Consider the following 15,397-nt stretch of genomic DNA (forward strand, 5'->3'; position numbering starts at 1 on the left):
CAACCAAGGAAAACTCCCCAAAAAGGGGAGATGGCGGTGAGCTCCAGGCAGAGGTCACGCAGCCCTGGCCGTCAAAAGGCGGGCAGGAGCTGCCAAGGGTAGTGAGTATTTTGGAGTGGGAACTCAGCTCTGCCCCTGCCCGGTCCGGCACTGAGCCCCACGCACCTGCCAGCCTCAGCTGGTCCTTGGTAGTGATTCGTTTTCCCTCCCCCTCAGATAAAAGGTATAATTAAATGGGGGGAAAAAAAAAAAAGGTCTTCCTTCGGTTTTTAAAATAAACAAATAAAGTAGAGATAAATTAGAAGAGCCTTATAATCAGGCCGTCCCTTCGGCTGAGAAATCCCGCGGCTGCTTTCCCCCTTCCCCGGCGCTTCCGCTATTTCTGGGCAGGGTGAAGCAACGCCGCTTCAGTCTCTTCCCGCCCGGGGGGGTGGTGAAGGTCTCGTCTCTCGTCCTGTCTCGTCCCGTCCGGTCCGTGCCATCCCGTGCGGAGCGGTGCGGTGCGGTGGGCAGCGGCGCAGCCCCTCAGGGCGGGCAGCAGCGGGGACTCCGCGCCACCATGGCCGGCCGCCTGCTCCTCTTCGTGCTCTGCGCGGCGCGGGTCGGCGAGCTCCGCGCTGAACGAGGGGGTAAGGCACCTTCTTTGTTTTGGGAAGGCGGGGGGGGGGGGGGGGTCACTCTCCTCACAGCTTTTGCGGGGCAGGCGGGAAGCGGTGGGGGCTCGCATCCCTCGGGGGTGTGAGGAGAAGAGCCCTCCCGTTCCCGCCGGCGCGGGAGGGGGCAACCGCGGCCGGTGGGAGGTGGCGAGGGACGGCAGCGGCCACCCAGGGGCTCGTCTGCCCCGAGGGACTCGGTTTCCAAAACGGCTGAAGGGCTTTTATGCCCCTGTGCAACCCCCAGCCCCCACCCCGGCGACCGACCGACGGGCGAGCACCGCCTTGGGGCAGGGAGTTGCCGAGGGGCACCTCGGTGTGCCTGAGCCCCTCGTCCCGCTGCCGCCCCACGAGGCTCTTCCCAGGCTGCAGCGCCTTCGCGTTTGCCCCCGATAAAACGGGATCGCTGGCCCTCCCACGCCGTTCGCACCGGGAGGACCTGAGGTGCTCTCGTCTGTGAGGGGAAGCCTAGCTAAGGCTTGATTGGGTGTCCTTAGTCGTGGAGGGGAACACGTCCCACCACCCCCAGTTTGTGTTGCTAGGGTCAATGCCCGAGTTCAGAGCAGCATCGGCAAGTGGCTCTCAAAAGTTAACTCTTCCTTCAGTGAGTCAAACCACTTAAGCTTTAAAACAAGGTCCTCCACACATTTCTGGAATGTCCTACTTCAAGTTGACCAATGCTTGTTGCTCCTTGATGTCTCCGAAGAAGGAAGCATGACAGAAAGCTTGGGAAAGGGAACAACCAGCCTCAGAAGACTAATTGGCTAGTTCAAGTCTGCAAAAACATCCGCTGAGGCCGGTGATGCAGAGGCGAAGCAGTATAGAGGCGATAACCCCACCGGCTGCGTCCTGTCACTTGCCTGTCACAGCAGAGAGGGATTTAAGGGCAAATAAGACAGTGGGTGAATGAACTAACAGTTACTGAGCTACAAGTTACAAGCATTTTCTGTAAGCCTTTCTTGAAAGGAGCCTTTTTTGGAATAAGCAGGGCTTCAAATGATGTGTGGGCTCTATGGGATTGCTCAGTGTAAACAGCACCAGCAGAATTTGGTTCCCTGTGGCTGATCAGTTTCAGTGAAAGCAGAATAAGTGCCTTCTGTTTTTGCTCAGAGGATATTAGGGTATGTTATTAGTATCACCAAGTTTATTTGTTGATGAATTGGGCTTCATCAAGAACGCTCCAAAAGGTACGTGCAGACTGTCTGCTGAGCGTAAGCAATTGGCCTTGAAGTCCTTCCTACCTGCAGCACTGTCTTCCACATTCCAGTCTGTGATTGGAAAGTGTTTTTTCCTTTTTAAATTCTGTGTGTTTAGAATATAATTAAATGCCAGCATGCAAACTGCAAGCCTTCCTAAAATATGTGATTTTTACAGAGTAATTGGCAATTTATTTACCTAATGTTGTTTCTGTTTTTCCTTTCTGGTAATGTGTGCACGAGTCACCGGTGAGTAGCTCTATTGTTCACACAGCCAAGTGGCTGAGCTGGGTTTAATGCCTCTGATCCTTCAGTTTAAATCAACAGCTTGAACTTGAAGGCAGCAAGTCTTATGCTTCTGTGACACCAAGCTTTTAAAAAATACAGTCACTCAGCAAACTGACCTCAGGCTGCAGTTCCCTGCTAAAGCTGACATATGTTTACTTCTGCTCTCTGTTAAATCCTAAAATGCAACTGCCTTAGCTCTACTTGCACACGTATCAGTAAGGCAGGAACATTTCTACAGGCATTCGTAGGTGCTGTTAAGAGGGAAGGAAGACCCTCAGGCAATGTGGTGGGATTCAGGGCGCTGAAGGACAGTAGAACTTGTACATGGGCTTTTCCGAGGTAGGTTACTCAAGTTTACATGACATAGTTTCTGCACCACGAGCCCCTGGAGCAGGCAGTGGTGGTGTCTGGTGATCAGCTTTAAAAAGAAGTCAAGGAATGCAGTCTCCCTGGCCTTCAAGGAAAGACTGGAGTTTTGAGCAGGAGCCACAGAAATATAAGCCCTTAGCTGAAATCTGTATGTCCTTATTTTCAAGATTAAAGATAATAGAGAATTTCAGGGGCCTACAGCTTGTCCTGGGGTTGCTGATTCTCAGAGAGAGACTGAGATGAATCACTCTGTGTGAGAACTAACCTCAGAGGCAATGTTTTTTACGGGTAGAGTGGTGAAAGGGTCTGTTGTGATTTTGTTTCACTTATTTCTAATGACTCTTTTACCACCACTAAATATTACCTGCCCCCTGTGTCATTTTCTCCATTGGCTAGTGTTCATCGAGAAAGAAAGTGCAGACAAGTTCTTGCAAAGAACAAAACGTGCTAACTCTTTTTGGGAGGAAGTCAAGAAAGGGAATATTGAAAGAGAATGCATTGAGGAGCGCTGCTCGAAAGAAGAAGCAAGAGAAGCCTTTGAAGACCGAGAGAAAACTGTAAGAATGAACTAATATGAAACATAGATCTCTATATTTCATGTTTACAAAAGAGTACTAAGGTCTTTTGAGATGGTCATCAAAACTCACAAGTTACTCCCAATCTCTTAACACAAAGAATAATTGGTGGTTTTGACTGTGGCTGGGATTGCTAAGCGACTTGATCTAGGTTGAACTGCTTCTTCAGGGGGGTTGGACCAGGTGATCTCTAAAGGTCCCTTCCAACCCTACCATTCTATGATTCTATGATAAACACACAATAACAGTCTTCATTTAGCTCTTGCAAGGCCAGCCCCTGTTAAAGCCTCCATTCTTTTACCTGTCCTGATCTGTTTAATTGCCATCAAACCCTTAAATGCTTTAATACTGCCTATGTTGGAAATATGTTCACCCTGAGTGGCATAGCTGAGAGTGATACCTTTGGTCAAGAGTTCTTAGGTGGAGAGTCCATGGGAAGGTTGGAAAGGCAAATGCTGACACGAGACTTCATGAGAGAGTCTTGACAAACTTTACCTCAAGCAGCTTTGCAGTGCTTATAATTTTGTGTCTCTCTTTTTCAGTGTCTGAATTGACAGAATATGTACAGGAGACAGTTCTTATATGCCTTAATGTTAAATTGATTGCCCACATTGGAATGAAGCTTGTACATGTGACTCTTGTGTCACCTGCCCTACCCTGATGGCTGCTGAGCTTTAGACAGAAATGAGGTCTGCTCCCAAAATCAAGACAGAGTTAAAGCCATGGAGCAGTTAAATACATGGGGCAGCTATGGGGATTGGGACCACTAGAAAAGGTGATACATGAAGTGACTGGGTGGTGGAGGGGAATCTGGGACATGGGCTATAGCTTTGTGTCACTGAAACTGAAGTTAAGACTGGGTTCATTTCACTTCAGCATTACTGGGCAGCCAGAAAGTTCTTGAAGTGGCCGTGAGATGACCCGAATGAGAAATCACAGGTGCATCGCCAGCGTATTTCAGAGTGTAAAGATTGGTCGGTCATAGCAGAACCAGCACAGCCTGTTCTGCCAGGTGACCAGATGTCACTGAAAAAGGACTGTCCTGTACAGACAGCATACCTGTTGTCCTCAGTGCAAGAGCAAAGAAGGACACAAATGGGACAAAATGTTTTTAAATCTCTGGATTTCTGAGGTCCTGATTGAGGGAGTAGAGGGATGAGGATGGAGACTGAGAATTTGGCATTACAGGAATGTAAATAAATTCAGTCAAAACTGATGGAAAGATAGTTGTGCAAGAAATTAAGTGCCTGGTGCTGAGTCAGTCACACTGGGAGATCTCTAAGGAGTTTTAGATGTTCCTGAAAAAATGCAGGAGACTTGTTTCTGTGGAGCTGGGCCAAATAGATGGATCATATGGTCTTAATCTATTAAATGGTAATAGCTCTAATCTTTTTTTCTGCAGAATTCAGTAATTTTCATCTAACTGTCTCCTTTTATTCCCCTGTTCCCATACCTACCTGCAGGAGGAGTTCTGGAACGTCTACGTAGGTAAGAACCACTCCGTGTTTGTTTAGAGAATTAAGCTTCCTTACTGCAAGGTTAAAAGGATGCACCTCTTAAGTAACCACTTCCTTCTCCTTTGCTTCCTCTCTTCACCGTGGGGCACCCTCAGCTTATGTTTCCTCTGAAGGAGTAATCTGATTTACTGCCTTGCTGTTGCCTGAACCCAGTCACTTCATTCAAAGGCAAGGTTCAGCTGTCTCCAGTTGCTGGGATGACTTTTGTCTTCTTTAAAAAGGGATAGCAGCCCTTTGCATGCAAAGGACAGGGAGAAGCAGAAACTAGGTGTTTGGTTAGGTGTCCTCCAGAGGGACAGCCCCCAAGTAGGGGAATTCAAGATTCAAAGAGTCCTAGATGAGATGAGGGTGTAATTGAAATACCGTAGCCAACACAAAGCTGTTAAACAGTATCGCATGCTTATTTGCCACTTCGTGTCACTTTCCATTTCAGACTGTTGATAAGAGATGTATTACAGAGCATTTTGTGGGGTGTGTTTTCTACAGAACCATTTGGCATTCAAGGGAGACATGCCTGTAGATTAGCAGACACTACCCATCAGTCTTTTCTAGTCTCTCTCTAAAGGTCTGAGTCATATTTATTTGGATTTTAGTGTCCATATGTGGGGGCATATTTGTGATGTATTAGTGCTTGGTAATGTGTTCCTCTGAAAGTACGTGTCCAGCTTGCATGTTAGGAAGAATGCCTCAAAAATGTTGAACAAAGACAGCTCAGCTCTGTCTTTTGAAGTCTGCAGAGAATTGAAGACATGCCACGAAGAAGATGCAGACTTTCACAATCCTCTAAGCAGGGGATGAACTTTGCAAGCTATGGGCTGAAATTTCAAGCAAAAGCCTGTGCCAGTGTTGCAGCAAACAGGAGCGGAAAATTTCAACCCCTTTTCTCATGAGGATACATGCAGCAGAACATCAGTTCCAGTGCTCTTAGTGGAAATGCCAGTTTCATCCCTTTTAAACCACAGTCCATGAATGCTTTATCGATGTTCAGAAGTACTGAAAACCACAGCTTCTCTCAGCCATGTTGCTAGGACAATTTGTTCATGCTTCCTTTTTGAGCAGGGAATTCTGCGATGCTTTTGTGCAATATTGGTATAAAACTCATTACCACAGCGACAACTGTAGTGTAGGGGAAAAACTAAACAAGCACAGTTTCCAGTGGTAGGATGCTGCTCAGCTAAGACCAGTAGAGAATGGAGTACTCTGGCACTGCAGGGGAGGCAGGAACCAGGAGCTGTGCTGCAAAGCCTCGAGTTTGTGTTTTGGAAAAATGGTGATCTTGCCTTCCTTCTGTTGAGGATTGACATCAGTCTTCAACGCTTCTGTGGGTGATCACACAGATGCAGCATTTGGAGTGCTCTTGGTTTTTGCCATGTGCATGTACAGAAGGGATATTGAATTGTAGGGGCAGTACACAAAGCCCAGCAGAAGTTCCCCATGGCAGATAAAGCTGCAGCAGATGAGGTCACAGACCAGAGCCACCATGCAGATGACAAACTGGATCCTTAGGATGAGAAGCTTCTTGTATCTTGTCTCCTCTGTGGGCATTGCTGTTCTTCCAGCTGCTGCAAAAAGGGGCAGAGCAGGTGGTAAAATACAGACATTTGAAGACCATGTCATCTAAAGCAGCAGCTTATTATGCAAGAGTCACTTCTCTGGATATCCTGTTTCTCTTATCAAACAGTGCAGAAGAGCCCAGCAAGGTCACGTGATGGGGATACATTTGTTACAGTGGGTCACTAGTTGGGAGAGATAGTGGCAGTGAGCGTCAGTGCAGGGATGAGACACCTTTGTGGAGGTGGAAGAAAGGGCTGCTACGTGGAACATGTCTCCAAACACAGTGCAGCCTCGCTGACCTATGCGTATCTGAGTTGATGAGATAACTTGTGGCTGGAGCCCTCCAGTCAGGTCAGCCAGTTGTGTCCAGGACACAAAAAGGAAGAAAGACTGCAGAAGTGTAGGAGATCCTGGCATAGGTGTGGAGACTATGAGGTAAGAGCTAATTTTTTGAAGCTCAAACTCATACCTCATTTTGGTACTGTCAGCGGTGCAAACCAGGAATTCGACCTGCACACATGAGTTTATCAAAGCACTGTAAAGCATTTTGGTTTGTTTTTCTTCTGATTAATATGCCACTGTGTGTTTCTTTAAATGAACAGCACTGCAGACAAAAGTCATGCATAGGAGATGACATGGCCTTTAAAGAAGTAAAAGTTTTGTCATCGTTATTATGCAGAAATTGTAAGGAAATGCAAGAGGACAAAATGTTACCATCTTTAGACAGTAGTTGCAGTGTAGAAATGTCCTGTCTGCTTTTACAGCCCACACATAAATGATGACACTCTAACCATGATATACTACTTTATCTTCCTACAAAAAAAAAGCTTTGTGTATGTGATATCATACAGTAGCCATCAAAACCAGATTGCAAAACAGAGGATATGTGTATGAATCATTGCTCATTTGGAAAGATTGCATTTCTACTCTTTGTTCCACCTGGAATGTGGTAACTCACAGGATATGCTTTGAAAAGGAAGGATGAAAGAAAATATTGCTCATTGGCACTAGCACCTCTTCAGAGTTCATTGAAAAGACTTGCACTCTTTCTTACAGCAATTTGGTTTTTGGGTTTGTTTCTGTAGATGGGAACCAGTGCGTCTCAAATCCTTGTCATTATGGTGGACATTGTAAAGATGGAATTGGTTCCTACACTTGCTCATGCTTGGATGGTTATCAAGGCAAGAACTGTGAATTTGGTAAGTTTCTGCTTTAGAGAACTGTGGCAGTGAACTTCCCATGCACTTGAGACATAGAGAGTTAACTCTTTCTGAATCAGCGCTATTTGCCTCCTGGAAAAATGCATGGAATAGGAGATTGAGGGAAGATCTTATTAACATCTATAAATATCTAAAGGGTGGGTGTCAGGAGGTTGGGACATTCCTCTTTTCTCTAGTAGCTAGTAACAGGACAAGGGATAATGGGATGAAGCTGGAACACAAAGAGTTCCACTTAAATGTAAGAAAAAACTATTTCCCTGTTCAGGTGAGGGAGCCCTGGCACAGGCTGCCCAGGGAGAGTGTGGAGTCTCCTTCCTTGGAGGCCTTCAAGACCCACCTGGACATGTTCCTATGTGACCTGATCTAGGTGACCCTGCCTCTACAGGGAGGTTGGACTAGGTGATCTCTAAAGGTCCCTTCCAACCTCTACCATTCTATGATTCTATGAATAGGATGCCAGTCAATAATGAGTTGGAGGATGGTGCCAGAAAGACAAAGCTCTGGTGTCACTATAGTTGGATAGTGTTAGTAAATGCTCCAGAGTTCCATCAGCTAAAAAAAATAAAGCCCTCTTATTTGCCTCTCTACATGAGTTTGAATCCTCAAAATGTGGTGATAAAACTAAAAAGCTTACGATTCTTATCACTGATATCAAAGAGCCTTTATTCCAAGCTCAGAAGTACAGCCTCCCTGGTCAGCTCAGAGCAGTGAAAAACTGAAGAAGGTGAATTTCAGTACACAATGCAGAGAGTTTTCAGCTTTGCCAGGAATCTTTTCTTGCATAGAAATCCTTCCTGGGTTTCACTTCTGTGGCCTATAGCTACTACCCTAATGATGTTAGTGGAGTGATGTATTGATAGCCCAGAGGGAAGCTATGAGGAGCTGAGTTTTCAAAGACAGGAAGGAGGATATTGTGAGGATTTACCAATATCTGGACTTCTCTGTCAGTATTTTATTCATTTGCCCACCGTCATTTTGTCTCTGCTTTTTTTAAGCTCACCAAGACATGGTCACGGGGCTCACTCAGACTTGGCAAGTATGTTCCATGCATAGATGTGATGGCTTTGTAAGGCATTAACTAATGTTAGCCACTCAGGTTGTTACTAAGATGTGCTTCAGCTGTTTTACAGGTGGAGATACAGATCCCGTTTGATTTGGTGAAAGCTGAGATCTTCTCTGAAGCCACTGTTTAGTTACAGTTCTTCTCTAAAATCTCTTTTATAGTCATACCAAAGTACTGCAAAATAAACAATGGTGACTGTGAGCAGTTCTGCAGCATCAAAAAGAGTGCACAGAAGGATGTTGTGTGTTCCTGTGCAAAAGGGTATGTTCTAGCAGAGGATGGCAAACACTGTGTTTCATCAGGTAGGAAACCGCTTAAGAAATGAACAGCAATGGTAGGAAGAGTTGTTTCACTGTTCAAGAATGTCTTTTCAGCTGTCAGTATTCCACTATATATATAGTGGAATTCTACTATATAGTACATTTAACACTGAGGCCAACTGAGCTGTATTTCCAAATCCTTCCATTTGTGAGGTGATGCAATGGGCTTATCAAAATCTAGCTGATTCAAAACCCTTTGCAAGGCACCTCTCACTGAATTACTGGCGCAAACTCTGCTGTTGACAGGAAAAACCTGGTTGCAATTTTATCTGTCTTGTTACTTAAACACTTAGACACCTTCTAAAAGAGCAGCTCACAAAAACTTTTCTGCTTTAGGTTTAAGTGAACCAAACTGATGGCATTAAATAATGATGATTAATGCTATTTACATTTGTGTATTATTGTTGTATTTCAGCGAACTGGAGGGGAGGGATAAGTCAACCACATATTCATAGTGACTGTTTTTATACCCTTTATGACTAATAATGTTGCTGTTGTGATCCACAGTGTTCCTACAACACTTCACTCAGCTTCCTTATTAAGATGGTTTTAGGAAGAGCAAATACATGACACAGATGTAAACAACTGAAGATGATGTTTTAAGTTTTAAGTACTTTGAAAACACTGTCCAGAGTCCAAACTTATGGACATATTTCAGGACTATAAAATGGTTTTCCTTTTTCAAACCATCTAGTCCTCCTCCTTTGTTGGATCTGGCATATTTTTGCTAGTGTTTTGAAAAGAGGATGGCTGCATTAACAGATTTATTGTGAGATGGTGTTGCTGAGGAGTTTCTGTCCGTCTCTAACTGTGCCATTCTCACCTTTGCAGTAAAATATCCTTGTGGAAAAGTTCTTGTGAAAAGAAAAAAAAGGTCTGTTATTTTACCTGCTGATAATGGCAATGTGACTAGTGACCAAGATGTGCCTCCCACAAATGGAACAAGTTTGGAGGAGGACTTTTTGGCTACCACAGAAAGCCCAACCGTCCGTCCTGGCAATGAAACTGGTGGCAAGACTCCATATGTCGATACCAGGATAGTAGGTGGTGATGAGTGTCATCTTGGTGAATGTCCATGGCAGGTAAATCTAGTGTTAGTGCTCTGCATGTGAGCAGAACGTGTTTCTGAGGGCAGATGTGCATTTGTTCAATTTAACCTACTTGTCTTCTGAACATTACCCGTGTATTACACCATGTGTAGCTGGAGGGAGCTGAACTCTGGGAACATGAGCACTTAGAAGTGCTGTTCTGCAAACTGCAGCCTTAAAATGAAAGGCTATGTGCCATTTTTTAACCTGTCACCAGAGAGGGCTGGCCTACTAGTAGCATTTTTGCAGGTTGTGCTCTTCTGTCTGATAGCAGTCTGTTCAGGTGATATACCTGAGAGCCTGTCAGATAAAGTATGCATTTGCTTCAGAAATACACTTTCATATCTAAGTTTTCCTCTTGAGTTTGTACCAGCCAATATGAGTTTCTTTATTTGGAACACTAAGAATAGGAGCAGAAATTGGACAGGGATTCTTTGGGGTGGTATGTGCAAGGGATGGGGTGAGCCAGTCACTGTCTTCTTCCTAAAATACGTTACGAAACACCGTGAGGGAGGTGACATCTACAAACATCTACATCGTGTAAAGATGTTTGAGACTCTCTAGCAGTGCATGCCAGTCTGTGGTATCTGCATGTGTGGATGCAAAGTACCATGTATTGCAGTAATAAGCACATATGTGGTGTGCAGAGAAACCAATTACCTCTCTATAGCTCACTGAAGTTAAACTGCTTTTCATAGTTCTGCACTTTTTACTCTTGCAGGCTGTTCTGCTAAACGAGTTAGGGGAAGAGTTTTGTGGTGGGACCATTCTGAGTGAAAATTTTATACTTACTGCAGCTCACTGCATGAACCAATCTAAAGAAATCAAAGTTGTTGTTGGTAAGTGGTTACTTATTTTACTCCTGTGATGCTTGGGCACATGTTGCAGACTGATCCTCTGTGAGTCTTCTGAGTCTTTTGTGGGAGGTACTTTATTTGTTGTTACTTTTTTTGTTGTTGTTTTGCTCTTTATAGTTTATTGTTAATTGTGGGAATCCTACTTTGTAATAACAGATGGCTGATGTGGAAAGTGATAATGGTGCATCCTTTTCTTCTTTGCCAGCTAGTTGGATGTAAATTAAGTTCCAGAAGTGTTGGTTAGCATTGTGATCATTAGAGTAGCACTTCTTCAAAAAGCTTATAGTTCCTGGCACTTCTGAAACACAGTCTTCTTTCTGCATGAACATTCAGGAAAGCTAGGACACATTGATGAGAGGAAAAGGAGACCAACTCATGACTGCTTCACTTCTGAGGCGTGATACTAGATGAACATAATTTTGTATTTACATTGTTTTAGTCTTGACCCGGAGCAGTTTCTCTTTCCTGATATAAACCGGGTTCAAGCTCCTGCAGGAGCTCCCACTCAAAAGCTGCCTTAGTTTAGGAAAAGTGTTTTCTACCCTTACATAAACAGGTACAAAAATCTCCCCAGACACAAACTCAGAACTGAAGCTGATATGGGTGCTGTTAACACATTGCAACTCATTTTTACAGTTTACTTGTATGGTAACCCACCGACACGGTTGTTAAACACTGGCACAGGCTGCTCAGGGAGATGGTGGAGTAACCATCCCTAGAGTTATTTAAAAGACGTGTAGATGAGTTGCTGAGGGACATGATTTAGTGGTGGGCTTAGCAGTGTGAGGGTAGTGGTTGGACTCGATGATCTTAAAGGTCTTTTCCAACCAAAATGATTCTGTGATTCTCTGATAAAGGCATAGGCAAAGTGTTAGGAATGGGTATGCTACTCTCCTTCTTCATCAAGGTTGTTCCTAGTTTCTCCATCATAATGACCCTTTTAATAATCTTGTACAGGTGAAGTGGACAGAGAACAGGAGGAACAATCTGAAACTATGCATACGGTGGACAAAATACTTGTTCACTCTAAATACATTGCAGAGACTTACGATAATGACATCGCCTTAATCAAGCTGAAGGAACCCATCTCATTTTCCAAGTACGTTATCGCAGCGTGCCTCCCCGAGGCCGACTTTGCCAATGAGGTCTTGATGAACCAAAGGTCTGGGATGGTCAGTGGCTTTGGGCGTGAGTTTGAAGGTGGACGACTATCCAAAAAACTGAAAGTGCTTGAAGTCCCCTATGTTGATAGGACCACTTGCAAACAGTCCACTAACTTTGCGATAACAGAAAACATGTTCTGCGCCGGTTATGAAACGGAGCAAAAAGATGCTTGTCAAGGAGACAGTGGAGGTCCCCATGTAACCAGGTATAAGGAGACTTACTTTGTTACTGGAATTGTCAGCTGGGGAGAAGGATGTGCAAAGAAAGGCAAATACGGTGTCTATACCAAACTGTCCAGGTTCTTACGCTGGGTAAGAGGGGCCATGAGATATAATTTGTAGCGGGGTAGCTCTTGATCTTTCCATTACCTAACAAGGTGCAGTTTCTGCAATGGAAACTTCATTCTCTTTCTTTTAGCCACACTTGTTTTGAGAGCTGGTCCCTTAAAGTTATGGTGCTCCTTCTTATTGTTCTATTCCTGGCTTTCAGCATGTGTATGCCAACTGCTGGTGGTGTTTTGAATTTGTACAATGAGGGGCTTTCCCCTAACAAAATGGCTGTTCAGTGGGGTCCTTTGTTTGCTTGTTTGGTCATTTTTATATTGCCTTTTTGATTCCTGTCTGTTTGCCCAAGTGCTTCCACCAGAACCTCCTGGGACACAGTATGAGTCTGCAGTAATCATGATGAAAGTGGGAGGGACGGGACCTCAGTTAATCCTCATGTTACAGCCAACTGGCTCAGTGGGGAGCTTGTTATTACTAGAGCTGTTCAGCTTCTACCTGCAGATGTATTTAGAGGATTAAGGGAGAAGGGAAGCCTGCTTGGTAAAAGCTGAGACACAAGTAACTATTTGACACGTGATGCTTGGGCCACAGAAGCTAATTAAAGTGAGGTTTTGCTTTGTATGGTTTGCACTTCACTTTAGTTTCGTTTGAACACCTACATTTACATCAGGAAAAATAAAATATGCATGTTCACTGTTTTCTATATCATGTTCTGGAGTGTGTATGGCTGAGGATCGAAAAGCTCCTCGCATCGTATGTACTGGTTGTGGGTGTTTCTCTAGGGGGCAATATTGGTGTACACCAACATTTGAAATAAAACATTATTTCTCTTTTGTTCTTTAAAAAAATAATTATTTATTCCCTCCAGTCAGCTTACAGATAAATAAAGGCAAAATCTCACTTGCCAGTGAAAAAAGAATGAATATCCCTAACTAAACAAATACATGTGATGTATTTCACCTGCCTTGTGACAAGGCTGATAAGGAGGAATCATCAGAATGAAAGGTAGGAATGAAAAGACTTTCACTGGCCTGCAAGTTCATAAATGATAAGATACTAATTTTCTTAGAGGCAGGCAAACTCAACCAGTAAGTTCCCATATTGAGTCTGTTCAGGTACTGTGATCTGATCTATGCTGTAAAGTTTCCAGCTGGAAGCTCCACACTCTGTTGGGCTTTTTGTGTATGAAGTAGTGTTCCTCTGTATATCTTTAAACCTTCTCAGTTTCAGTCCTAGTTACAGAATAATATACAGTGGAAAGGAGAGCTGAAAGTGATCTAGTCCAACCCTGTGCTCAAAGCAGCGGTAACATCAAAGTTAGAGCAGGTTGTACAGGGTCTGGTCTAGTCAAGTTTTGAAAGCCTCAAGAGGCAGAGATTTTGTTACCCTCTGGACAAACTGTTCCTGTGCTCTAGCACTCTCATGGCTGAAGTTTCTCGTGTCCAGTTGGAAATTTCCTTGTTGCAACTTCTGACTGCTGCCTCATCTTCTTTCTGTGGGCACATCTGGGAAATAGTTGGCCATCTTCACTGTTATCCCTATTTAAGGCATTGAAGTCTGCAGTTACATTCCCTAACTTTCTCTGTCTCAACAAATGCAGACCACTCAGCCTGTTACAGTACATCACGTGCTGTAGAACCTCAGCCAGGCCGATGGCCTTTCCAAGGCTCCTCCAATCTGTTACACTCCCTCGTTTGAGATACACTGAATTTCACCAGACACCAGACCTCTTCCAGGGTTTGAAGTGGTACTGGCTAGTTTTTTACAGTGAGTGCTGTTGACAAACCCAAAATATAACTCAGCACAGCCATAAAGTATTTCTGCAGTCAGCAGTAAATGTGGGTAGGAAGGACTGGAGGACAGTTATCTCAGCTTGATGGTCTCCACTTGTATAAACCCTCAGCAGCCTTACTTCAGCATTTGTTCAGCAGCATTTGTTCCCTGAGTGCTCCTGTCTACTGAGTTCCTGTTCAAATCTGTCAGCCCTCTGGCAGCCTGACTTGTGCTCCATCAGGGTGAAAAATCCATTTTCAAAGGGACAACCTCAGATACAGGTACTACTCAAAGCCTATGTAAGTATTCATGCATTCTTCTCCTTCAGTGAGGCTTGAGGAACAAAGTGGGCCTCAGACTACACTGTGTAAGGTATTGAGGCGGCTAAGGGGGGACCTCTCTCTGGCAACAGTCACAGTAACTGGGGTTTGCAAGCAGGTATATGTATTGGTCCTTGTCAAGCCAAATAGCATCTGCAGAGCAGGCACAGAGCTGGTTTAACAGATGGACGTGCAAGAGGGTGATGAAAGTCCATGTTTGTGTATGTACAACATGACCGTGCTTAGAAGTATCATTTTTCTGCCGAGTGTGAGAGACTTTGTCCTTGCACTTTGCAGTCACAGCTTATTTGTCTTTTACAAGTGAAACTGGTTCCTAGACAGCCTTTCATCCTGTGCCATGGTGCTGGTAGTGTCTGAGGTTCAGGGGCTTCATATTCAGTCCTCGTCTTATAATAGCATCTCTGTCACACTGAGAGGACATGAGTGAAACTTGTGGCTTGGCTTTCTTTCAAAACCCATAGCCAGTTCTGCTGCCTACAAAAAAAGAAGGAATTAGAACACGGCTTTTTATGTAGATCAGTTTTTGCATTGCTAAATTTGAATAAATTGTAAAATCCAGGCAAGAAGTACAGCACATAGCTACTGAGTAAACTGGTGGATTTCAAAGTACTGGAACAAAATACCAACAAACACTGCTGGTTTAGGTAACAGCTGACATTTAGCAAGAATGGTGGGAGGAGATGCTCAGGCTTCCTCAGCCTTCAGGGAAAATCCATTGCTGAGAAGAAAGAGAAGAAGGGAAGAATGGTAAGTAAAGAGTGCTGACCTTCCTTGTGGTATTCTACGGTATGTAAGGAAAACACACTTTTGCAGGCACAGTGTCCAATGGGAAGCAATTTCCCAGAAGGTTCCTTCACTAAAGCCTCAGCCAACATGCCAAGAATAACAGAGGTAGACTTGATCCCTTGTCGGCTCAGTAAGCTGGTCTGAGTGATCCTGGAGGTCTTGCTAGCTGCTGTTTTCTGTGCTTCCAGGTGAGCAACACAAGCAAAGACTCACTGTTATGATCACACATTGTTGAGCTACACTGCCACAGTACTAACAAGCAAGGTTTTCCTTCCTCTTACTGCTCCCTGACACGAGTGACCTGCCTGACAGGATTCTTTTCTATAGACAAGGCCCAGGCCACAGGGTC

At 44.4% G+C, this 15,397-nt stretch overlaps 1 protein-coding gene across 1 annotated transcript; it reads left to right on the forward strand.

Annotated features, from left to right (window-relative positions):
- Positions 1-374: 374 nt before the first annotated feature.
- LOC104552440 (coagulation factor X) lies at positions 375-12,851 on the forward strand. Its single transcript, XM_061996947.1, has 8 exons — positions 375-629; positions 2,903-3,063; positions 4,545-4,569; positions 7,238-7,351; positions 8,597-8,737; positions 9,587-9,837; positions 10,565-10,682; positions 11,658-12,851. Exons 1-8 carry the CDS (start codon positions 560-562, stop codon positions 12,203-12,205), a joined length of 1,428 nt encoding a protein of 475 aa, XP_061852931.1. The 5' UTR covers positions 375-559; the 3' UTR covers positions 12,206-12,851.
- The last annotated feature ends 2,546 nt before the right edge of the window (positions 12,852-15,397 follow it).

This window comes from Colius striatus, chromosome 1, assembly GCF_028858725.1.
Source record: "Colius striatus isolate bColStr4 chromosome 1, bColStr4.1.hap1, whole genome shotgun sequence".
NCBI classification, from domain to species: Eukaryota; Metazoa; Chordata; class Aves; order Coliiformes; family Coliidae; genus Colius; species Colius striatus.